The sequence below is a fragment of the Camelina sativa genome, chromosome 2 (assembly GCF_000633955.1).
Source record: "Camelina sativa cultivar DH55 chromosome 2, Cs, whole genome shotgun sequence".
NCBI lineage: Eukaryota > Viridiplantae > Streptophyta > Magnoliopsida > Brassicales > Brassicaceae > Camelina > Camelina sativa.
The window spans coordinates 2,150,960-2,172,813 of NC_025686.1; the positions used below are offsets into that span (position 1 = coordinate 2,150,960).

The 21,854-nt window shown below is 37.2% G+C and overlaps 9 protein-coding genes and 1 non-coding gene across 12 annotated transcripts in view; 4 read left to right on the forward strand and 6 right to left on the reverse strand.

Annotated features, from left to right (window-relative positions):
- The window catches only part of LOC104714946 (RNA-binding protein BRN1), a 21,205-nt gene extending 20,870 nt beyond the window's left edge, over positions 1-335 (reverse strand). The window contains exon 1 of one of the 2 annotated variants that reach the window (XM_010432414.2): positions 17-335. In XM_010432414.2, coding sequence (XP_010430716.1) covers positions 17-188 — 172 coding nt within the window. In that variant the 5' untranslated portion in view covers positions 189-335. The remainder of the gene's footprint in view (positions 1-16) is intronic. The other variant, XM_010432410.2, reaches the window with a different exon arrangement.
- Positions 2,641-4,851, reverse strand: LOC104714934 (mitochondrial substrate carrier family protein ucpB-like). Of its 2 annotated transcripts, XM_010432400.1 has the most exons (9): positions 4,784-4,851; positions 4,488-4,613; positions 4,175-4,236; positions 3,859-4,095; positions 3,605-3,766; positions 3,468-3,517; positions 3,241-3,373; positions 3,115-3,152; positions 2,641-3,005 (listed from the first exon to the last, which is right to left on the reverse strand). In XM_010432400.1, the coding sequence occupies exons 1-9, from the start codon at positions 4,821-4,823 to the stop codon at positions 2,909-2,911; spliced, it is 945 nt and encodes a 314-aa protein (XP_010430702.1). In that variant the 5' UTR covers positions 4,824-4,851; the 3' UTR covers positions 2,641-2,908. The 2 variants fall into 2 exon arrangements, with proteins under 2 accessions (XP_010430702.1, XP_019089092.1); XM_019233547.1 differs by lacking the exons at positions 2,641-3,005; positions 3,115-3,152 and having other exon boundaries at positions 3,280-3,389.
- On the forward strand, positions 5,016-6,750 carry LOC109124506 (U1 small nuclear ribonucleoprotein C-like). Its single transcript, XM_010432428.2, has 5 exons — positions 5,016-5,118; positions 5,220-5,262; positions 5,570-5,611; positions 5,696-5,933; positions 6,258-6,750. The coding sequence occupies exons 1-5, from the start codon at positions 5,111-5,113 to the stop codon at positions 6,509-6,511; spliced, it is 585 nt and encodes a 194-aa protein (XP_010430730.1). The 5' UTR covers positions 5,016-5,110; the 3' UTR covers positions 6,512-6,750.
- Positions 6,097-11,254, reverse strand: LOC104714954. Its single transcript, XM_010432423.1, has 9 exons — positions 10,998-11,254; positions 10,598-10,873; positions 9,154-10,505; positions 8,795-9,061; positions 8,621-8,701; positions 7,139-7,250; positions 6,940-7,006; positions 6,765-6,846; positions 6,097-6,494 (listed from the first exon to the last, which is right to left on the reverse strand). The coding sequence occupies exons 1-8, from the start codon at positions 11,065-11,067 to the stop codon at positions 6,831-6,833; spliced, it is 2,241 nt and encodes a 746-aa protein (XP_010430725.1). The 5' UTR covers positions 11,068-11,254; the 3' UTR covers positions 6,097-6,494; positions 6,765-6,830.
- On the forward strand, positions 11,337-11,408 carry TRNAP-AGG. Its single transcript has one exon. It is a non-coding gene; the product is annotated as a tRNA-Pro (tRNA).
- On the forward strand, positions 12,170-14,346 carry LOC104714981 (zerumbone synthase-like). Its single transcript, XM_010432443.2, has 4 exons — positions 12,170-12,564; positions 12,656-12,739; positions 13,442-13,760; positions 13,841-14,346. Exons 1-4 carry the CDS (start codon positions 12,551-12,553, stop codon positions 14,324-14,326), a joined length of 903 nt encoding a protein of 300 aa, XP_010430745.1. The 5' UTR covers positions 12,170-12,550; the 3' UTR covers positions 14,327-14,346.
- LOC104714974 lies at positions 14,311-15,260 on the reverse strand. The gene is made up of 2 exons (XM_019233563.1): positions 14,903-15,260; positions 14,311-14,657 (listed from the first exon to the last, which is right to left on the reverse strand). The coding sequence occupies exons 1-2, from the start codon at positions 15,167-15,169 to the stop codon at positions 14,391-14,393; spliced, it is 534 nt and encodes a 177-aa protein (XP_019089108.1). The 5' UTR covers positions 15,170-15,260; the 3' UTR covers positions 14,311-14,390.
- LOC104747325 (protein NETWORKED 3B-like) lies at positions 16,428-17,057 on the reverse strand. The gene is made up of 2 exons (XM_010468949.1): positions 16,973-17,057; positions 16,428-16,873 (listed from the first exon to the last, which is right to left on the reverse strand). The coding sequence occupies exons 1-2, from the start codon at positions 17,055-17,057 to the stop codon at positions 16,428-16,430; spliced, it is 531 nt and encodes a 176-aa protein (XP_010467251.1).
- Positions 18,174-19,523, forward strand: LOC104714997 (rRNA-processing protein FYV7-like). The gene is made up of 2 exons (XM_010432458.1): positions 18,174-18,482; positions 18,819-19,523. The coding sequence occupies exons 1-2, from the start codon at positions 18,320-18,322 to the stop codon at positions 19,226-19,228; spliced, it is 573 nt and encodes a 190-aa protein (XP_010430760.1). The 5' UTR covers positions 18,174-18,319; the 3' UTR covers positions 19,229-19,523.
- On the reverse strand, positions 19,465-21,767 carry LOC104714990 (GRR1-like protein 1). The gene is made up of 3 exons (XM_010432450.2): positions 21,170-21,767; positions 20,569-21,061; positions 19,465-20,486 (listed from the first exon to the last, which is right to left on the reverse strand). The coding sequence occupies exons 1-3, from the start codon at positions 21,622-21,624 to the stop codon at positions 19,677-19,679; spliced, it is 1,758 nt and encodes a 585-aa protein (XP_010430752.1). The 5' UTR covers positions 21,625-21,767; the 3' UTR covers positions 19,465-19,676.

Sequence of the window (21,854 nt, forward strand, 5' to 3'; positions counted from 1 at the left end):
AGAGAGAGAGAGAAACCTCGAGAGGCGCGTGTGATCTTATCCTTGATGATATTGACCTCGTCAACGACAGCGAACTCTTGAAACAATGTTAAGAGCTGAGATTCCGACATATGTTTCGGTATCTGTCCGACGAAAAGCTTTACGCTCTCTTCTTCTTCCCCTCTATTCTCCTCCTTCCCTTCCGCCATTGTTGTCTCCGTCTTCTCTTCTCCTTTCTCTCTCTCTATTGACAAATATGAGGGGTCGTCTCTTCGTCGTCTTCTCTGAGTTTCTCTCTCTATACCAATTTCTTTTTTTTTTTTGGGGTTTCTAAAAAATTTATTTATTTAGTTGAAAGAAGAAAAAAATCAATTATGGAGGAAGAAGGAAAATGGTGGAAATATGAGAAGTTGGGGAGAGAATTAAATTAAAAATGTTGACAATAATGGCCCATTCTGTTACGGTTTATTTACGGTATTTGCCATTTTACAGCTGTACATATTTTGGCAATGTGAGAGAAAAAAAAAAAAAGCTTTTACGATGCGAGGAGGGGGGGGGGAACACTTCCGATTGTTTTGTCTCGTTATGGCAATACTTCCATCCTAAATGTCTATTTTACCCGCGTCTTATTTTCTGCTCTGTGTTTTTTTTTATTTATAATTCGAAAAATGTGTATTTTTTGCCAATCTTCTCTCAGATTTGTTTTGATAAAAATGGAAAGCTGTCAGGTTAATACATAATAATAAATTAGTGATGATTAGGCTAAGATTTTCAAACCTCTTAGAATTAATAACTAATTATAAACTAACAACAATATGAGGTGTTTGGGACTAAAAACATCCCATCATCTACTTATAGATTAAAAATTGTTTAGTAGTAATAGGTTAATAAGTGTGTTCAAAACTTAGTTGCCTTCTTCGTATATTGTGAATTATTTGTTTTTTTTGTTTATCAACATATATTTCATAACATAACACATGAGAAACTAAAAATGAAATATTAAAAAAAACTTTTTTCGTATATAATATACATAAAAATGTAACATAGTTTTTATCGATGTCTTATTCGAACTCGACAAATTCATTTAAGAGAACCGTTTCTTTACGTTTTCTTAGTAAATAATCAAAAATTTTCATTTGCTGGTCGTCGGATTCTTTTAGCCTTTAGATTTTACCATATTTGTCGGTTACACCATAAATATTAGTTTATAAAATAAGTACTTTTAGCCAACTGGTTAAAAGTCTTTTCTACAGCTTTTTCCATCAAATCTCGACTTTGATAGATTACGTTACACCGCACATTATATGAATTGAGTTTAAAAAATTATTTCCAACATATATAAAAAAAATCATACAAAATGTTCTCTCATTTGTAATATTTCCATATGTTTTGATTTTTAAGTGTTTTCATAATTTTAAATATATATATATATATATTTAAAAATAGAATATACTGTATTCTCAAACTTTGTAACATACATCAGAATTATAACCTAAAACACAGTGAAGCTTAAAATAAAAAAAGGACATTTAGCTTACCACGAGAATTTTCAACAGTGTTGTTAAATTTCTAGTTTTAAACACTATCACATGGGGTACAAAATATATATACACAAGACAAGAGACAGCTGAATAACGCTAATAACAATCAACTTCCACATTGCATTTGCATTATGTATCGGGTAGACCAGTCAAACCCTAGTATACTTGGCAAGCCAACTCTTTATAGCGTGTACTTATTAAATCTTCTACTAGTTAAGAAACCAACCTTTTTAAAAGTGAAAAAGAAACTCGTTTAGAAAACACATTACTAATAAATTAGGAAACATTAAAAGACTTTTTGTAAAATGGATAAACACGAAAAGAGTTTGACCATAGGATCGATCTATCAAATTCAAAACAAACAACGAAAGAGAAGCACAACCGAGAGGTCACTGTCTAATGGCAAAATGGTCAGATAAAAGATTGAATGGCAAAAAAAACCGTAAATAAGAGCGAAAACAGAGGGGCAAACATTAAGCATGACAGACTGTCCCGCCAACGCGACCATAGAAACAACAAAGACTCGAAGCAGCTCCCAACTTGCTCCTTTCTCTCCAACGCCACAAATTTTAATTCTTTTTTTTTTTTTCTCTTTCAATTCTATTTCCAACAAATAGACCCCCTGAATTTTACTGTATTCAACTTTTATGTTTCGTCCCTACAAGTTTTTTTTTTTTTTTAACGTGCATGATTCATGAATGAATATTTACGGTCAAAAAGACTCAAAGCGTATTCTTGTCTACAACCAACTTCCACTATAACTAATCAGATCTAGTAAGAATTACTATTTGTTTTGGATAATTGGTTTTAATATTCAATTATATGAATAAAACCATTTGTATTCTTCGTGATGGAGACTAGTATAATTATTAGAGTGACACACACACAGACACTTGAAATATACAAGTGATTTCGACATAACCACTACGTATATATAAGTATATATTATTTGGATAAATGTCACTTCAATTCAATGCCTATCCAATCTAATCAACAAAAAAGGCTCGTTTACATTACACTCGGATCTAGATGACAATCAGAACATAACAACTATAAGAGTACTTTTTTTTTTGTTTATATTAAAATTGATGAATCTAATTTCTTACTAATAGCAAAACCATACCAAAAACTTAATTCAATTGAAAAAATGTTGAATTACATCATATGGTTTTTCTATTCCTTGTCATAAAATGAGAGAATGATGAAATCATAGAGAATAAATTGGGAAAAATTGTACAGCAGATAGAAATTCTAACACTACCAAATCAATAATGAATAAACATTTTATTAGAAAAATCTCATCTAGTGTGAATTATTTTCAAAAAAAACAAAAGAATGGACAAGAACTTATCTGGAACCGGGCTAGCTTGGAACGAACCGGTTAGTGACTACATTGTGTGAAGTCCAGCGAGTGATCTTAGCTTCTCGCATAGTATGAACGTGATCATTGTTTGTGGCCCGAGTCGTGCGAATATGGCAAAGCCTCTGTATCCAGTACAAAAAATAACCAAGGAACGTTATTCAATTTATTTGTGTATTACGAACTATATGAATATATATCCTCAAGAGCTAGAAAGGGGTTTCTCTTTCTCACCCTTTGTAAAGTGCTAGAGGTCCTTCTTTCCGAACGACCTGAAGAATCATTACCCATTAACGTTCAGCAAAAGCAAACAAGCAATGTCCAGTAAAAATGTATAAAAGAAGGACTAGATCACATTACCTTGTAACCGCAGTGAAACCCGTTTCTGTAGATTCTGGTGCTTTCGGAACCTTGCTGCAACATCAAGCGGGTTTTAATCATGTCCATGGGCGCGGTTATCAGAGTGCTTACTACACCTGCAACCACACTTGAGCTTCATTCCTCAAGTGCTAGATTGAGTAAGTTTTGGTGCATCAATTGATTTTGCCAGACAAAGAAACAGTAATAAATGGCTGTTAAACTTTTACCACAAATGAAGATGAAACCCTTCTTCTAAAGAAGTTTGTTTAACCAGAATCTGCAATTACAATAAACTTTAGAAGCTGGAATGTTAGAAAGCAGCACCTTTATTTGAATCAATAAATAGTAGTCTTAGAACATTTACCCGTTTGGCTTCATCATATGTTGCAAGTTGTGAGGCAGTTAGTGCTGCAGCTCTGGCCATGGCAGGACCAACTCCTTTCCATAAAGCTCCTATGCCTTCTTTAGAGACTATTTCCCGCACTTCTGCAATGGGAACTGCGTTCGGATTCATCTGCAACCTAACCTAACGAAAGGCAAACTGATATGTGTCTTAAAAAACCAAAAAAAGAGATCTAGTACACAGAATCAAAACCGATAATTGAGGTTTCATCTTACCTTCACAACTTCAACAGGGTTAGTTAAAGCTGTAGCAAATGCCCCAGCGAATGCGCCTGACGCTATCTTGACCAAGACATTGGTAGACCCAAATGCCCAATCGAAAGAAATCTTAGTGGGTTCATATAATCCTAATCTGAGACCTCCGTAAAGCACTGATCTAGTGAGAGCAGGAGTCAACCCCAAGTATAACGACCTAGGCCCTTCATTCTTTATTAGTTGAAGAAAGGTTCCAGTCTGAACAAACAAACATTTTACAGAATTCAAACCAAGTTTACATTAACATCCCCAAAAACATCAAGAGGAGAATTATTACCATTCCAATCAAAGGAGCTCTTTGGCCAACATGCTGCATCTGCAATCTTACTTTCAGTACATCTAGATAACCAAAACAACGAGAAGAAGACATTTTTAAGAATAGTATGAAACAAATGCCACATTATAATACCACAGTAGTAGTTAAGCAGAGACTTATACATACACTAACCAACTACATACTGCTACATTATCCAAAGATCACTATGGAAGAACTCTCCTATGCAAATTGATGTGGAGCCAAATGGTTCTAGTTTCCGAAATTGGAGTCATAAAAACTTATGAGTGAAAGAAGAAGGCATCAAGGATCTAACCGAGAGGATGAGTCACGCCGGTGGCTAACGCGACGGAGACTCCGCTTGTGCCAAAGTGAGAAACAACCTTCGAAAACGGCGGAAGAATATTCTGACGCTTCTCCGATTCTTCATTCCCTTCGACAACTACAATAATCTCGGCGACAAAAATCAGTCAATAATTATCGAAAGATAATTCTCGATTCAAGTCAGAATTGGCGAAATCAATAGCTTCATGTTTAGACTATGCACATACAAAGCAAAGATTCGAAGAAGCTGTGGTTGAAAATTGCAAACAGCATAAATATACGACGAACCTGGGATTGAAGCTACCGGCGGGGAGACATCTCCGATCATTATTAGTTTTTTTTTTTCCTTCGTTCTTTTTTCCGATGTAAGTTCTTAAATCCGTCGTGCGAAACGACGTCGCTTTATCAGGGATACTTCTTCGGTTATTATTACCCGTTAGATATCTCGAACGAATCTGGGCCGTTAAATGAAAAATCATCATCTTTTTTTATTTATTAAAATTAGGCAAAAATAAAAAATTCGACTCTCTCTCTCTCGCACTTTCTCTTCTTCTTCCGAAAAGCTTCCGTCGTCTCTCTCACTAACTCGCAGGGTTCTTTGGAATCTTCTGAACGATGCCGAGGTATAGGGTTTTAGATCTTCGACGTTATATTGATACATAGATACTAATTCAGTTCGAGATTTAGGTTTTAATTTACTTGTTTGATTTTGATTTTTTCGCAGGTATTACTGTGATTACTGCGATACTTATCTCACTCACGATTCTGTAAGTCTGAATCTAAATCTTCTTCTTGTTTTGTTTCTATTCTTTTGTAGTAATTGAGAACTTTTTAGTAGTCGCTGGTGAATTGAAGTTTCGGCTTTATTAAAAATCAATCTTCGATTTCGGCGGTGTCAATTAGGTTTCCGATTTGGATTTCAGTTTAAAACCAGTATGCTATTTACATCTAGTACATGTTTATGTCGCACTGGCTTGGCTCAATTAATTGGTGTTGATTGAGAATCTAATCATGTTTCAAGGATTGTACATGTTTTCTCTTATCAGTATAGTCTTATATTTTGTCTATTTGCAGCCATCAGTGAGGAAGCAGCACAATGCTGGTTACAAACACAAGGTACATAAAGAGTCCATAATGATCTTTTGTGTTGTGTATACATGATTTTTCTTTTTTATGTGTTAAGAGTTTGATGAATTTCAGGCGAATGTGAGGATATACTATCAACAATTCGAGGAACAACAAACCCAAAGTTTGATTGATCAGAGAATTAAGGAACATCTAATTCATGGCCAAGCTGGAGGATATCCCCCACAGGTTGGTGCTGTGTTTAATCAGCATATGCTCGCTAGACCTCGCCCTCCAATGATGCTACCACCTGGAAGTATGCCTATGGGTATGCGACCTCCTGTTCTCCCTAGACCAATGATGCCTGGTCAAGGTAATATCTCTTTACTATAATTCTTCCCTGCTTGCTGCGTTAGAAAGTTTTAGTAGATAACTTTCATAGTAATATTTTGAAAAAGCCTGAAGATAAAAAAAAAGAGTATCATAAAGAACTTCATCCTGATAGGTGCTTTGAGATTCTCGACATGGCACCAAACTTTGTGTTAAATTGCACAGCTGATCAATATGATATTTGATTTGTCACTTGTTTTGCATTTCATGACTCCTCAGACTCTTACGAATAGTTTCCATTCAATTACACCTTGACCGAACATCTTACAATTAGTATGAAGTGAAATGTAATATTGTACCTTTGCAGGTTACATGCCGCCACCAGGAGTACCGCAGATGATGGCACCGCCTGGTGCTCCTCTACCTCCACCTCCACAAAACGGTATTCTAAGGCCACCAGGAATGGCTCCCTTACCAGGTCAAGGTGGCGGACCACCTCCCAATTATAATGGACCACCACCTCCTCCTCCTCCTTATCATACAAATCCAGCTGCTGCACCAAGTGGTAGTAGCTTCAACAATCCAAACCCCGGTGCTGAATCTCCTGAAAGCAATGAGTAGAGTTAGGTCTGATGGGTCATTTTTCTCTTGCCAAACATTCTCAGAGCTCTTGTTTGACACAGTATGTTACCTTTTCTAATTCAATTTACATGAAGAGCTTTAGAATTAATGTATGTGAAATGTGTCATTTTTATGTGGGAGATTTTTGTTTCCGTAGAATGTAAGTTAGAAAAGATCTTTCTTTCGGTTCTCTTGAAAAACAAGCAGGGTTTTATGAAAGATTGAATTAAAAGGCCTCACTACATGCACCAACCAGTATATCAGTAAGCGAACGTATTGCTGTAAACTTTGTGACGCTTTGGTTCCTTTTGTGTGCAATTTAGAAGAGACGATGCCTGCAACAACAACAAAGAACTGTTATGAGATTTGCGTTTGACCTATTTCTACTGTTCACACAAACTAGTATTATAAATTTATAACTTCCAAACCTGGCATATTCCAATTTCTGAATCACGATTCCATTCAGCAATAGCTCAGATGTGTAAACTACAGCTCCTGCATTACAAGTTTTTATGGGGAGAGTACAACTATTAAACCTTCTTTTTTGGGGACAAAAGAGTACAAATTAACATGAAAAGTTTTCTTTACTAATAATTCTGAAAAGTGTGAAAGTAGCATAGCTGTTACCATGCTTAATGAAAGGAAGACAGACTTCTTGATCGTCTTCACAAGAAAGAATCAATAGATCTTCTGGAAAGTTTCTATCCTCTGCAGCAATTATCTCACTTATCTCCACTACCTGATAAGTAACTCATAACCATTCTGAAGAAGTGCCAAGATGTCTATAGAACAAAATCTCTTAATCGAAGTGAGTTGTTCTTACCTGCCCTTGAGTCAACTTCACTAAGTCAGCAATCATACCCCTGCTTGGTTTAATGTTGGGAGTGATACAGACTTTTAACCCCTATGAATAAAAATGCGACTTATAAGATCGCGGATATATGTGTGAAGGATTTAATGAAGCTCTAATAAAGGCTCAAATGAGATAAATTGTGACCTTAAGAAGGGCATGCTGCTTCGCACGGGCCAAAGATGTAGGCATGCAGAACCCGTCCTTTTCCCTTTTGCTATCCCTTAAGATGTAATTCTTCTCATCTATCAAGAATCTTGTTTGTCCACAGCTCTCCAGCCATAGAGGTGTAACAACAGGTTTACCAAGGGCTATGGCTTCCAGCATATTCCTTGTCCGAGAAAATCTATCTGCTATGAAGTGTGTTGAATCTGATGAGGAAGATGCTGGAGAAATTCCAAGTCGAAGCATAATCTATGGAAGCAAAAAGCGTAATCCTGATAACCAATACGGTACATATAGATACGCTATTCAAAACTGATAAAAGGAACGGTATGAATTAAAACCTTCTTCTGCTGCTTGATTGTCTCATCATCCAGATGCTGGCTGAATAACACTCGAACATATGCCAAGTTTCTTCGTCTCCTTAGGTCTTTCCACACGAAGTCACCTAATTTTCCAGGTCCTCCAAGCCTCGTAGGATGCTCCTTACGAAGGAATAACCTAGGAAGATCTTTCTTGCAAGGGCTTTCATGACTTCGGTCATATATTTTCTTTGGAGATGCATGATTTGCAACATCCACGTCAATGACTCTTGATTGGCAAGAAGAGGCTTGTCTTGTCCCACTTAATGATACACGTAACCTGCTTGACAACATGTTGGTTTCGTTTATGTCTTTAACTGAACTAGCACCCCAAGATCTCCTTAATGGGGCGTGATGCCTCTGCATAAGACGCGATCTTTTGCCCCTGGGATGCGTCCATTCACATAATTTACGAAGACATGTCATGGCAGAGACATTTGTTCCGGTTCTCTCTTCCTTGGTGAATTTTCTCTTCTTCTTAGAGTTTCTTTCCATGTGTGGAGCACTAAGCGGACCACTCCAGTTGTCTCTATCAGATCCACTCTCAATGGTGTCATTGTTCCTTCTAGAAAGATTGCTAACTTGATACCTCATTTCTGATATCCTCCCTGGAATTGGGTATGGTTCACAAGCATCTTCTGTAGTGCAGGGAGTATACACTANTCATAACCATTCTGAAGAAGTGCCAAGATGTCTATAGAACAAAATCTCTTAATCGAAGTGAGTTGTTCTTACCTGCCCTTGAGTCAACTTCACTAAGTCAGCAATCATACCCCTGCTTGGTTTAATGTTGGGAGTGATACAGACTTTTAACCCCTATGAATAAAAATGCGACTTATAAGATCGCGGATATATGTGTGAAGGATTTAATGAAGCTCTAATAAAGGCTCAAATGAGATAAATTGTGACCTTAAGAAGGGCATGCTGCTTCGCACGGGCCAAAGATGTAGGCATGCAGAACCCGTCCTTTTCCCTTTTGCTATCCCTTAAGATGTAATTCTTCTCATCTATCAAGAATCTTGTTTGTCCACAGCTCTCCAGCCATAGAGGTGTAACAACAGGTTTACCAAGGGCTATGGCTTCCAGCATATTCCTTGTCCGAGAAAATCTATCTGCTATGAAGTGTGTTGAATCTGATGAGGAAGATGCTGGAGAAATTCCAAGTCGAAGCATAATCTATGGAAGCAAAAAGCGTAATCCTGATAACCAATACGGTACATATAGATACGCTATTCAAAACTGATAAAAGGAACGGTATGAATTAAAACCTTCTTCTGCTGCTTGATTGTCTCATCATCCAGATGCTGGCTGAATAACACTCGAACATATGCCAAGTTTCTTCGTCTCCTTAGGTCTTTCCACACGAAGTCACCTAATTTTCCAGGTCCTCCAAGCCTCGTAGGATGCTCCTTACGAAGGAATAACCTAGGAAGATCTTTCTTGCAAGGGCTTTCATGACTTCGGTCATATATTTTCTTTGGAGATGCATGATTTGCAACATCCACGTCAATGACTCTTGATTGGCAAGAAGAGGCTTGTCTTGTCCCACTTAATGATACACGTAACCTGCTTGACAACATGTTGGTTTCGTTTATGTCTTTAACTGAACTAGCACCCCAAGATCTCCTTAATGGGGCGTGATGCCTCTGCATAAGACGCGATCTTTTGCCCCTGGGATGCGTCCATTCACATAATTTACGAAGACATGTCATGGCAGAGACATTTGTTCCGGTTCTCTCTTCCTTGGTGAATTTTCTCTTCTTCTTAGAGTTTCTTTCCATGTGTGGAGCACTAAGCGGACCACTCCAGTTGTCTCTATCAGATCCACTCTCAATGGTGTCATTGTTCCTTCTAGAAAGATTGCTAACTTGATACCTCATTTCTGATATCCTCCCTGGAATTGGGTATGGTTCACAAGCATCTTCTGTAGTGCAGGGAGTATACACTAAAGAACTCATTGCTTCAGCAGCAATTTGAGTGTTAACACCAATATCAATAAAGTCTTCCTCGGGTTCCGAGTGCTCCTTTGATCCCTTATCCTGCAACTGAGCATCATTCTGTGAGACAAACATTATTCCCTGATTCAAACCCGATGCTTGTTCCATCTTGTGAGGTTTTGCAGAACTGTTCTGCATAAGTCTTTGTGTAGAATGTGTTGAGACTTTTCTACTCGCACACAGATCCACCATAAATCCTTTCTTACCTCCAGGATCATCATCTGTAACATGTTCTTCTCTTTTCTTGTAGCATGTACTGTTTGCACGAGTGACCAGAGAGTATTGAGGGTCACGCACATCACACTGGTCACTAGTCCAATCAAAGACACTCATTTTCCTTGCTGGACTTCTGCTCTTGAGTCTCTTGGCTAGAGATTGACATCCTTTTGCAACTGATACAGGAGGTGACTTCCTTCTCCAACTATTTTCCCGTATAACCACTGGAGACAAATTAAGATCTTTGTCCATCAGAAAGTGGTCCACAAAACCAAGGGCATTTTCTTGTGATGCCTCTCCTGGTTCCTGAGAATCCAAAAAATCCAGCCCTGGACCATGACTATCAGCACTAATTCGAGAAAAACCTTGAGCTCCGGCCACAGTATCACAATTTGATTCTCGCTTTCCTTAAAAGGAAGAGATAGACTAATATTAATCTGAGTTGATACAATACAAAGAAGAAGATAGGTGCATCATAACAACACAAAGATATGTTTACCTATCTGACATTCGTGATCATTCGATCCATCAGACTCCAAAAGTATATTTGCAGCTATGGGGCTTCGTTCAAGCATACATGTTGTCAGCTCATCAGCAGCAACATCACCCGATCCTTCATCTTCATCCTCACTATCAACCACCAATTCATCGTCACCTACGACCTCCGTATCATCGTAGAGATTTTGTAATGGGGTTTCAAGCAAGGAGCTATCAAGTACTACCATTGCTTCATCAATCGGCTCAGTATCTTCAATTTCCCCATTAACCTCAAACCCTAAGAGAATCCAGAAACGAAATTCGAACAATAAATCTATTGAAACCTCAAAATCTACGATAATCCGGAAAAACAAAACAGAATTCGCAAGGGAGAATAAAGGAATCGTAATCTCAAAACTCACTATGATCCGAAGAAGCTGAAGGAGACTGCGAATCGGAGGCGAAAACTTCGGTTTCTATAAAATTGACCATCGGAACTCGAAATTACGAAGCTGTCTACGAAGAATCGAATTCGCAAGAAGCGCTGCCCAGTTCGTGTACGAATCAGAATCGGAGAAGAAACCCTAGAAGCTCCTCCATTGACGATGACTGGTGGTTTTTTTTACTTTTTAGTCGAGCTGATTGGCGGGAGAGAGACGAGTCGAGAGAGCTGTGCCGAGTGGTTTTGAAAAGCACAATTCTGAAAACCACACGATATACGTTGATATATATTGTTATAACGTGAGAGAAATATCAAAAATGGGCGTTTGGTCTAGTGGTATGATTCTCGCTTAGGGTGCGAGAGGTCCCGAGTTCAATTCTCGGAACGCCCCATCTTTTTTTCTTTTGCTTTTTTGCCTTACTTTTCATATTTCTTCTCAGTTCTTCGACTGTATTCTTCTCCCTTTAATCTTTCAATTCACCTATATTTAAGCAAAAAAACAGAGGAATATATATATTATGGCTTCTAATTTTCTAGAAGGAAACAAAACTAGGTTATTCGACACCTCATACATTTTTTTTGTTTTTGGACACCTCATACATGTTACACAATCTAATAGAAACTTTGTTATTTTACTACTCTTTTATATGCGATTGGGCGAAGAATCTTCATGTAAAAAACCATTAAAGAATGTCACGATTTATAGAACATATATGTCAAAGATTTGGCAAACACAATTTAGGTCTTACCAACAAAAAGATACGTACACGTCTTATTACGTACGTGGAACCACTCGGTAGGTAACAAATGAAGATAAATCGGTCGCCCTATGCAAATTAATGTCTACTGGATAATAGTAACGTTTGTCTACTACTGGATAATATATATCATAATGATAAATTATTAGCTTCCTGTCGGCATATGAAGAATGGTATTGGTAGGTACGTTCGTTGTATATAAGGTGAATATGCAATCATATTATACATTAATAGACAGCTCATAATAAGCACCAACACATGCCACCACAACAAGGCACAAGCATTAAGAGGTTTTTTAAAAAGTCCTTTGACGTCCCCATAAACTTTTTTATAGGTTGTAAACTAAAATCTTTCATTTAATCTAATAACAATCAGGGTTTATCAGAAAATATATATTATGGAAACATCAATCAATTATTATGATGTAACATATTTTAGATTTTATATTGAAGAATACATTCAGCCTATTAGGCTATAGCAATCTTGTTTTGGGAACAAATCACCACATGCTTAACTTTCTATGTTCCTTTTTGTCTTCATTATTTTTTTCTTTTTTAAAAAATATCTGATTTTACAAAAACACCTTTGCATGCTAGCTACTAGTAAGCTTCTGGTTCAATCACAGCCCCATTAGATTCTCTCTCTAAAGACCACACCTTTTTGTGTACCCTCCTCATATCTATTTAAGACGCAAACAACATGGAGCTTCAAAGACGATAAATTAGAAGTTAGAAAACGACAAGGACCGATCTATCTCTCGGAGCAATACACAAGCATGTTTCAGATTGGGTCAAGATCCTTCTCTATGCTTCTTCATTTTCTGCAGATTTAACAATGAACACTCTTAGTTCTAACTTTTCTATTTATGCATCTGAAATAGAAAAAACGCATTGTTCAAGAATGTGAGCAAGAACTTCCTTAACAAAGGAATCTCCTCATCCGCATCATCTTGTTCAAGTTCAAGGCAAGTCCCATCTCTTAATCCCACTCTCTTTAAATATTAGTAAACCAAAATCTGAATTTTGTAGAATCTAAACTAATACAGTAACAGATTAATATTAAAAACTTTTTGAGAAAGTTGAAAAGAGAAAACAAGAATATGCCCTTTTAAAGTCCATCATGTGTTGAAGAAAATATGATATTTAATTCAGCCAAAATATATTAACATTTGGAAAATATTGTTTTCTTCATTTCTTAAACATCTTGCAAAAACTCCATACAAAATTAATATGAGTTGTTTATAATTTAAAAATGAATATCCATGAATAAAGTTTTGTATTTTGTTGTGTTCATTGTGAGTTGGGACTTGGGACTTGGGATAAACGATTTAAACAAAGGCCATATTGTGCTTATATATATACGTCTACATGTGAATGACATATATAGAATAATTTGATATTACAAGTTGGGTTGCTTTTATTTGCCTTCTTCGACGAATCTTATCTTGAAGTTAGAAAAAGCATTTACTCTTTCTACCACTAAGAAATGTCAAATGTGTTATCAGAAACAGAAAAAAATAGAACGTGAGACAAAAATTATCTTCTAAAGCCACTAATTTTTTAAGTTCTATACTTTAAAATTATCACATTAAAGAATTTATAAATATGAGAAGTCTTATCTAATAGACTAATACAAAGGCCTAATCTTATAGCTTTTGATGTAAAAGGAAGTTAGAAGGCAAAGTAGCCCTCATCACAGGAGGAGCAAGTGGGATTGGCAAAGCAACAGCCGGAAAATTCATCAGCCATGGAGCCAAAGTTATCATTGCCGATATACAACCGCAGTTCGGGAAAGAAACCGCACAAGAACTTGGTCCAAATGCTGCTTATGTCCAGTGCGATGTGACCAAAGAATCAGACATTGCTAACGCAGTTGATTTCTCTGTCTCCCTCCATACAAAGCTAGACATAATGTACAACAATGCTGGTATCCCCTGCAAAACGCCTCCTAGTATCGTGGATCTTGATCTCAATGTTTTCGATAAGGTACTGATCTATAAGAACGTTTGCAAGAAAGGCTTTGGGAACAGTTATTAGTTTCATCTGATTTTTATAATGTTCTGTAGGTAATCAACACAAACGTCCGTGGAGTCATTGCAGGAATCAAACACGCTGCTCGTGTGATGATCCCTCGTAATACCGGATCCATCATTTGTGCAGGGAGTGTCACGGGGATGATGGGCGGTTTAGCACAACATACTTACAGCGTCTCAAAATCAGCTGTCATCGGGATCGTGAGATCAACAGCTTCAGAACTATGCAAGCACAGGATCAGAGTAAACTGCATTTCTCCTTTTGCAATCACAACATCATTCGTGATGGATGAGATGCGACAGATTTACCCCGGTGTTGATGACTCAAGGCTGATCCAAATAGTGCAGAGCACAGGAGTGTTAGATGGAGAGGTTTGTGAACCGACCGATGTAGCTAATGCAGCGGTTTACCTCGCATCAGATGATTCAAAGTATGTAAATGGGCATAACCTAGTGGTAGATGGAGGATTCACAACTGTAAAGACTTTAGACTTCCCTGCACCTGATCAAGTGAAATAACAAAACTCAAATTCATAATATACAAAGACACTGTTCTTGAAACCTTAAACTAAACTATACTAGATTAGAGTATGCCGGTTTCTACTCTATCAACAATCAGATTTATAGCTGCATTTGCGGATGTGAAAGCTCCATGGAAGCTTTCTTTGTATGAAATAGAGGTTAAATCTTGAGCCATCTTCATCAAAATCTCTCCCACGTCAGTTTCTTTCTCTAGCAATGAACTGTAGTAAGACTTTGCAGCTACTTCACTGATCTCTACATTGGTTGGCTCAGGGCAATACTCATCATCCAACCATTTGTGCAAAGTTACTCTCAACCACTCAGATTCCTAATCAAAACACTTCAAGATCAGCAATCCAACGAAGCATTGTAAGATCATAGATACTACACAACTTAATGAGAAAACAGAGAAGCTAATATCAGCAATCAAGCAAGCAACTTTATAAACGAGAAACAGAGAAGCCCTAAATTAGCATTCGAGCAAGCAATGTTGGGGAAGGTTTGAAATTGCAAACACACGCAAAATTCAATTGCTTGAAAAAGACGTTTGATGGAAGTAAGTGAGAAAAGCACCTCAATGGCCCTAGAAGGGAGCAACCACTCGTCTGGAATCGTGAGGGCTTGTACGAATGATTCTGGGTCTTCTTCACCTTCATGGGTAGACGATTGAGACCTTTGGAGTTTCAAAGACGGAAATTTCGGCGCATATGTTACCGGAAAGCTGACGGTTCTTCTCTGAACCGTCGCCGGGAAAATAAGGTGTTTGGTTAGTGAGAAAGGACGTGAGTAATCGGCGATTGCGACGTTTCGAGTCACGTAAGAGCAAACCCATGAGCTCATTCTTCGTTTCACGGTCTAATTGCTTCACTTCACACACAGACTATCTCAAAAAGGCTCTCAATTTTGGTGGCTACGACTGAATTGAGCTGAAGAAGATAAGATGACGTCATTGTTTACATTCAAACGCTTCTCGTGACGTGGCTTTCTTATACGACGGCGTTTTAGATGTTTAAAGTTAAAACCAAAATAATCTTTTTTTTTTCTTTTGAATCTTACTTTAACATTGCATTTTGATAATAACGAGTCTTTTTCTTTTAACGCCTTAAAAACTTTATTAATATGAAACAGAATACACAATATTATCAAGATTACAAATACAACCAAAGGTTTGTGTAACGAAAAACGATAAAGCAAATTAAGCTATGTTTTCTTAGTCAAAAACTCCATCGTCTTCGTTATTTCCATCAATTTGGTGTGATTTTCTTGCTTGGGAATCATTTTTTTTTTACTGATGAAATACCGCAAAATTTCCAATTGGTCGAAATTCTCTTATATAAAGAGATGTCATTGATCTTGGTTGCACTTAAAACCCATTTTTGTTGATAACGTTGCATTTTGAGCTTATAACGTTGTAATCATCTTTTGAATCTTAACATTGCATTTTGATAACGAGACTCTTATATTATAAAACCTGTAGATAATAATGTGTTACTCTATGTGTTGATGACATATAGTAACAAGAAACCTACCTTTGAGCTTCATGAACTCAAATGGATTCCAGGTTTGTTTATTTTGAGTGTCTTCTCCATATTATTGATTCCAGGTATGAAAATGAAGTTAAGTAAAGCATATGAAGAGTGAAGACTAATATTCGATGATACTGAAGACTGAAAAATAAAGGACAGATTTATTAATCTTCCAAATAAGAGAAGATGATCTCTTAAGAATTAAAATTTGTTTGACTAGATATAACTTCCTTATATGTGAGATAATGATGCATGAGATTTGCTCCATTCTAGTATATATCAAATACAGTGTTTTAAAAACTTTGAATCAAGAAACCAATTACAATTTGCTAAGTTTATGTGAACCTCATTAGATCAGGCTAGGATCATAGACGGGTGTGTACACACATTCATAACTAAATCCTTGAATTTTGGGAAACATACATGGTTTATTCATGTGTGACTCCAAAGAGTTGAGATAGATAATACGAAATCTCTTGTTCATTTTATTTGTTAATCACTAGAATGTAACATATAAAGGCCTTATGAGCCTTGTTCATACACAATGGCAACCCAAAAAACTACGATATAAATCATAGAATGCAAAGAAAATGGTAAACAAAAGCGCAAAAGAAGAGAACAAAATATTTCCCAATAGCAACGGAAGCAAAAGGAACCTTGACTAAATCTGTAAACAGCCAAGCCAATTCTCTCTTCTCTTTGTAGACTCTGTTTTCTTCTCCCAGTATCGCTAACTCTTCCTTCATAGTCTCACCATCATCGGCAAATACAACAATTTGGTCTTCTTCACCATCATCCACTTCAGACTCCGTTTCTTCACTCGGATTCAGAGAAGAGGTTTTGATCAACAGATCATGCTTCTGCGCCAAGGAGCGGTGCGAACGGTACAAATCTTCGATCATGGCAACGAGTTCTGGCTTTTTCTCGTGATAAATCTTAGCTCGTTTCACAAAGGAATCTGCTTCATCATCAACCTCATCAATCACTCTCATCACCTCCTTCGTCTTTGCATCAAGCTCTGTCACATGTTAATTACCAACAACAAAGTTCATCACTGACAATATGTATAGTTACGTACAGAGGAAACCAAAACGAGAGAAGTGACTTGGTTACGTACCAGAGAGAGTAGAGTTAAGCCAAGGAGATGAATTTGATGTGTTGTGATTTCTACCAATCCACCACCATTTTGATGTCCCCTCCATCGTCTTCACTCGTTCTTTGAGATTTGTGACAACTCTCAGTGCTAGCAGAGTTTTATATGGTGTTGTATCACTCCTTTTTTTTTTTTTCTCTAGACCTAAGTCACCTATCTGTCTTTTGTGGTTTAAAAGTGGTGTTTTCAAGTTGTAGAACAATGTAATAGGATCACTTTTTTTTTTGAAGGATTTTTGTTTAGTAAATTGCATACAAATGAGAGGGTATGATTTATTTATTTGAATACAAAACCATAAACAAATTCATAAGAAATTTACCTATATATCCTTAGTATAATCTTAACCGTTGATGCTTGAGCGGCGTAAAAGTTTTTGTAATTATAAAATTAGGGGTTTGACACACAGACTCGTATAAAATTTACGTAAATACCCATAGTAGAATCTGAATAGTAATACTGTAGTAGCATACAAACTTTTATCATTGTGAAACTAAAGATACACTTTACAAACTCATATAAAATTTACATATATACTCCAAATAATATTTGAACCGATAAATGTTGTTGCGACATAAAACTTTTATCACTTTGAAATAAGAGATTCACTATACAACTTCATTTAGAAATTATGTTTATATTAGAATCTGAACTGTTGATGTTGTGGTATCAATGTAATTTTTTTCTCTTTTCATTTCAAGTTTTATAAATGGAACAAAATCATCCAATGTGTCTTCTGATTTCTAACCATTTTACTTAATTATCTTTATTCGTTAGAACTTTGAATTGGTAACTAGAAGTTTATACAAGGTATTCTTCAAAATTTCATGCATTAACCTATTCGTTTTTTCGTTATTCAAAGTACTCACTTGCATTAATTACTAGATTACAAAAATAATACAACGATAACAATACAATTATTGATTCGTTAGATTTTGTTCAATATTCTCTCGATTTTTTTTTTTTTTTTTTTTTTAAAACCAAACATTTAAATAAATTAAAATGAGATTCCAGAATTGGTTGCCCAATTTCTCTCGATTTTAAATTAGTTTCTTTAAAAATGTTTGATGTCGTCTAGTAGTGTGGTGCTTTTTCGTAATTATAAGTATCTACAGTGGTTTTCTGCCAAAAAAGATAAAACTATAAGGGTATAGTAGCAATTTTAATAAAGTGTGCAACTCCCACTTCTCAAACTTCAGAGTCGCCGCAAATTACAATTAGGGTTTCGTACGTTCTTCCCCCTTTCTGGCAACTCGCTCAAATCCCACGGAGAAATCAGGAGGAGTTTCATAGATTGAAGAATCTCGGCGAACAATGAAGAAATTTCATCAAAGAGATGAACATGAGACTGATAGCTCTAAGGCGGCGGAGACGAAGAGGAGGAAGAACATGAAGAGATTAGGAGGCGGTGGTCTTTCTCTCCAAACTTTTGCTAACATGAAATCGAATAAAAATGGCTATAACCCTGCTTTGATCAGTAAGTGATTCCATTCTCTTCTAACCCAATTCGAAAAATCTTTCCTTTTTTAATTGTAACTTGGATTAGGATGCTACAAAGCGTTGTGAGAATCAGACTAGGCTATAGAACTTAAGATTGAATGAGTTTACTTTAGCTCTGTTCTTTAACTTTGCCCAATTCGAAAAATCTTTCCGTTTTTAATTGTAACTTCTCATCCTTCATTAGCTTGTGTTTGAGGATTAGGATGATGTTAGGAATGTTACAATGCAGCTAGGCTTGAACTAAGATTGAATTAGTTTACTTTGGCTCTGTTCTATAACTTTGCCCTTTTGTGTATTCTCTTTTGTTTTTTAGAAAAGCAAAAAGAGTTCTATAAGAATGCAAAGTATGTGAGCAAGTTTAGGAAGTCGATGAAGCAGCAGAACGTTTATGATAAGAATGAGATTGGAGAGAGTAGTAAGGTAGATGATAATGATGGTGGTGATGATGATGATGATGATAAGCAGAAGGTTAAATCTAATAAGAGAATCGGTTTAGAGGATGTATACAAACAGACGAAAGAAGAGATGGAGAAAGCAAGGATGGAGAGAGAGGCGATGTTTCAGGCGAAGAAGGAAGCTAAAGAAGAGGCTGAATCACGGAGGAAAGTAGCAAAGGGTAAAATGATGAGAAAGACTCGACATGGTCAGCCTGTAATGAAATACAGAATAGAGCATCTTCTTGATTCCATCAAGAAATCTGCTGGAATTGATGGAAGCGCATGACTAGTGTAGGTAGATACAGTGCAGATGAACAACTCTTCCAGTTTTTGCAGTTGCTGGTGTTGTGGAAGCTCGAAGCACAAGCCTTATTTTCATCTCAGATACTGACCTTTTATTACTACTGGTGTTTGTCACTTATAGAGATGCTTTGAGGCAACATTTGTAGTTTTTTTTGGCTAGGTCTTACTCTTTAGCTCATGAATTTTGCTGTTTGTTTACAATCTTTAATAAACTATAAATCTTATAAACTGAGAACTTTTATTCCAAACTTTAGTACAAACAGAAGGTTTTGTTTTAACAGAGTACAAGCTAGAAATGCTTCTATCACTGATATTCTAACATCTTAGTGAAAACAATATAAAAGAGAACAAATGGGAGGTGAATCTCCCTCAACAATGTCTGCAAAAGCTCAAGATGAAAAGGACAAAAAAAGATGACTGAAGCAGCAAGTTTACTTTATGGCTAATTTTGAAACTCCAATCTCGGGATTCTTGTGTAGCGTCCACACAAATTCAGGCGTATCCATTCTCGGTCCGGCGACTGTTCTATATATGTATATCCTTTCAACTGGAGAGCTCTCAGGTCTTGTCTTTGGAGGATGTTCATCAATGACTTCGACATTGAGCCTTGGCATTTTCTGACTCAGAAGCTTGCAAGCACCAAAACTCACAAAGCACGACGACATCCAAAGGGATCGCATGGTCTCTAGTTTGGCAGCGTTCTCCAGTAGTGCAGTGTCTCCAAAAGGGCAATCTCTTATCTCAAGCTTCTTTAAACTCTCACAGCCTGACAACAAGTGATGGAGCATCAGATCACTGTCCCCAGCGAATGCTATTGATAGCATCCTAACCTTCTTGGCATGTTTCCCAATGTATTTAAAGGCCTTGTCAGAGAGGAGACCAGAGACTGAGAGCCGTCGAAGATCCTTGCATCCCTCAGCTATGGCTTTGAATCCTTTATCAAGTGGCTCATTTGTTTTGTAATCAGGAGCGAATGGCTCTATCACGCAGAGACGGAAGCACTTGAGATTCGGACGTTTTCTTGCTATAGTGATCAAAGCTGCGTTTGTGAACTGGACACAGAAGTAGAGAACAGACTCAAGCTTTCGACAGCCTTTAGACACATAGACCAGGCCTTGTTCCGTCACAGGTATGTTGGTTGCATCAAGATCTGGCTCAGATGGAAACACCCTCAGTTCTCGAAGTTCCTTACAGTAGGAGGCAACAGCTTCAAGACCTTTGTCCTCTATCAAGTCCATCACCTGCAAAATATGTCTCATTAGTAAAGAACCCACATATATAAATGGGATACTCAAATGAGACTTGAAAAATGCAAATACTCACCCATAGCTTCTGTAGTTTCGAGCATCGCCTAAGAAGCTCAACAAGATCAGGCATTCGGACAGTAGCATAGCTCAAGTTCAACGAGGTAAGACCAGGACAAACAGAATAAAGAGCTGGAAGATATTCAGGGAGAACATCCCAAAGACCAGATAAACTCTGAAGTTGCTTACAGTTTGAAAAAGCTTTTGATAACTTTGTAAACGCTTCTGGTTTCAGTTCAGCAGCGAAAGAACCTGTGCCGAGCTCAGTCAGCTGTGGAGCACGACGAAGTATGCTAACGAGCCCATCAAGAGTCACAGCTGGATTCAACTTCAGAGACTTCAGGTTCGGAGATCTGCTCACGAGACGCTCTAAGTCGGAGATTTTAACCTCAGAGTCTAAACAAGAGAAGTCAAGAGAGACCAGAGATGTTGAAGTCTCTGGGAAATAACTAAGCCAATCTCCTCCTAGATCTTCAACGATGCACTCTCGTAGTTCCAACACTCTCAAGTTTCTGTTTCGTAAATCACAAAACAACATTAAAAAACCTAACTTACTATGAGGTGTAACTTATAAAAACAGAGTATTTTCTTTGTTAGAACTTATAAGTTAGAAACAGAACCTGCAAGTTGATGCAATAGCAGCGATACCATCAGTGGAGAAACCTTCACAAGAAGTCAACACAAGGACTTTGAAATTCTTAAACGAAGCAGCGATCCTTTCTAAGCAATCATCAGTCACAACCATCCTCTTCAACCTTATCTCTTCAAGGTACGGGCTTTTAGCCGCCATGGATTCAATCCAGGGGCAAGCGTAACCACCCCAACCATCAGGAACCAAGTTATAGTCGGCGAAGTGTGGCTTCCCTTTCAAAGTCAGAGATCTCATCGCTGGGAACCGTCGTGCAACAGCAGCAGGGGTCACCGCGTAACAGTTTCCGACAAAGACACGTTTCCTAGTTTTACGCTCTGTTTCGAACCATGACTTGCAGACCAGAGAAACAGAGTTACGGTCCTCGTTGGAATCAATGAAGGAGAGGATATGTTTTAAAACCTTAGATGGTAACCGGAGAGCCATGAGAAGAGAGAGAGAGAGAGAGAAGGGAAGAAAAGGTTTGAGATTTGGTTCAGTATGAGTGATCTAAATGGAAAGAATGAAGCTTTTGATATATATAAACCGTGCGCAAGTGGAAGACAAGGGTATGAAAAGACAACGGAATCGAAGGAGACAATGTCCATGTGAGACCATTAATAAAGTTGAGCTTGCACCCATGTGAGCCTACTGTGGTAGCTCACTAATATAAATTA

What these genes read in the sequence shown, in the direction of transcription:
- LOC104747325 (XM_010468949.1), bottom strand. Translation starts at nt 17,057, where the DNA reads ATGGAGGGGACATCAAAATGGTGGTGGATTGGTAGAAATCACAACACA. An exon ending in GCTTAACTCTACTCTCTCTG is followed by an intron (nt 16,874 to 16,972) that starts GTACGTAACCAA and finishes AACATGTGACAG; the next exon opens with AGCTTGATGCAAAGACGAAG.
- LOC104714934 (XM_010432400.1), bottom strand. Translation starts at nt 4,823, where the DNA reads ATGATCGGAGATGTCTCCCCGCCGGTAGCTTCAATCCCAG. An exon ending in GCCGGTAGCTTCAATCCCAG is followed by an intron (nt 4,614 to 4,783) that starts GTTCGTCGTATA and finishes AGATTATTGTAG; the next exon opens with TTGTCGAAGGGAATGAAGAA. An exon ending in GAGCTCCTTTGATTGGAATG is followed by an intron (nt 4,096 to 4,174) that starts GTAATAATTCTC and finishes TTGTTTGTTCAG; the next exon opens with ACTGGAACCTTTCTTCAACT.
- LOC104714997 (XM_010432458.1), top strand. Translation starts at nt 18,320, where the DNA reads ATGAAGAAATTTCATCAAAGAGATGAACATGAGACTGATAGCTCTAAG. An exon ending in CTATAACCCTGCTTTGATCA is followed by an intron (nt 18,483 to 18,818) that starts GTAAGTGATTCC and finishes TTTGTTTTTTAG; the next exon opens with AAAAGCAAAAAGAGTTCTAT.
- LOC104714990 (XM_010432450.2), bottom strand. Translation starts at nt 21,624, where the DNA reads ATGGCTCTCCGGTTACCATCTAAGGTTTTAAAACATATCCTCTCCTTC. An exon ending in GCTATTGCATCAACTTGCAG is followed by an intron (nt 21,062 to 21,169) that starts GTTCTGTTTCTA and finishes TTTACGAAACAG; the next exon opens with AAACTTGAGAGTGTTGGAAC. An exon ending in CGAAACTACAGAAGCTATGG is followed by an intron (nt 20,487 to 20,568) that starts GTGAGTATTTGC and finishes CATATTTTGCAG; the next exon opens with GTGATGGACTTGATAGAGGA.
- LOC104714981 (XM_010432443.2), top strand. An exon ending in TCATCTTGTTCAAGTTCAAG is followed by an intron (nt 12,740 to 13,441) that starts GCAAGTCCCATC and finishes TTGATGTAAAAG; the next exon opens with GAAGTTAGAAGGCAAAGTAG. An exon ending in ATCTCAATGTTTTCGATAAG is followed by an intron (nt 13,761 to 13,840) that starts GTACTGATCTAT and finishes AATGTTCTGTAG; the next exon opens with GTAATCAACACAAACGTCCG.
- LOC104714974 (XM_019233563.1), bottom strand. Translation starts at nt 15,169, where the DNA reads ATGAGCTCATGGGTTTGCTCTTACGTGACTCGAAACGTCGCAATCGCC. An exon ending in TCCCTTCTAGGGCCATTGAG is followed by an intron (nt 14,658 to 14,902) that starts GTGCTTTTCTCA and finishes TGTTTTGATTAG; the next exon opens with GAATCTGAGTGGTTGAGAGT.
- LOC109124506 (XM_010432428.2), top strand. An exon ending in ATGCTGGTTACAAACACAAG is followed by an intron (nt 5,612 to 5,695) that starts GTACATAAAGAG and finishes GATGAATTTCAG; the next exon opens with GCGAATGTGAGGATATACTA. An exon ending in ACCAATGATGCCTGGTCAAG is followed by an intron (nt 5,934 to 6,257) that starts GTAATATCTCTT and finishes GTACCTTTGCAG; the next exon opens with GTTACATGCCGCCACCAGGA.
- LOC104714954 (XM_010432423.1), bottom strand. Translation starts at nt 11,067, where the DNA reads ATGGTCAATTTTATAGAAACCGAAGTTTTCGCCTCCGATTCGCAGTCT. An exon ending in CAATCAAGCAGCAGAAGAAG is followed by an intron (nt 9,062 to 9,153) that starts GTTTTAATTCAT and finishes TTGCTTCCATAG; the next exon opens with ATTATGCTTCGACTTGGAAT. An exon ending in TGAAGTTGACTCAAGGGCAG is followed by an intron (nt 7,251 to 8,620) that starts GTAAGAACAACT and finishes GTTACTTATCAG; the next exon opens with GTAGTGGAGATAAGTGAGAT.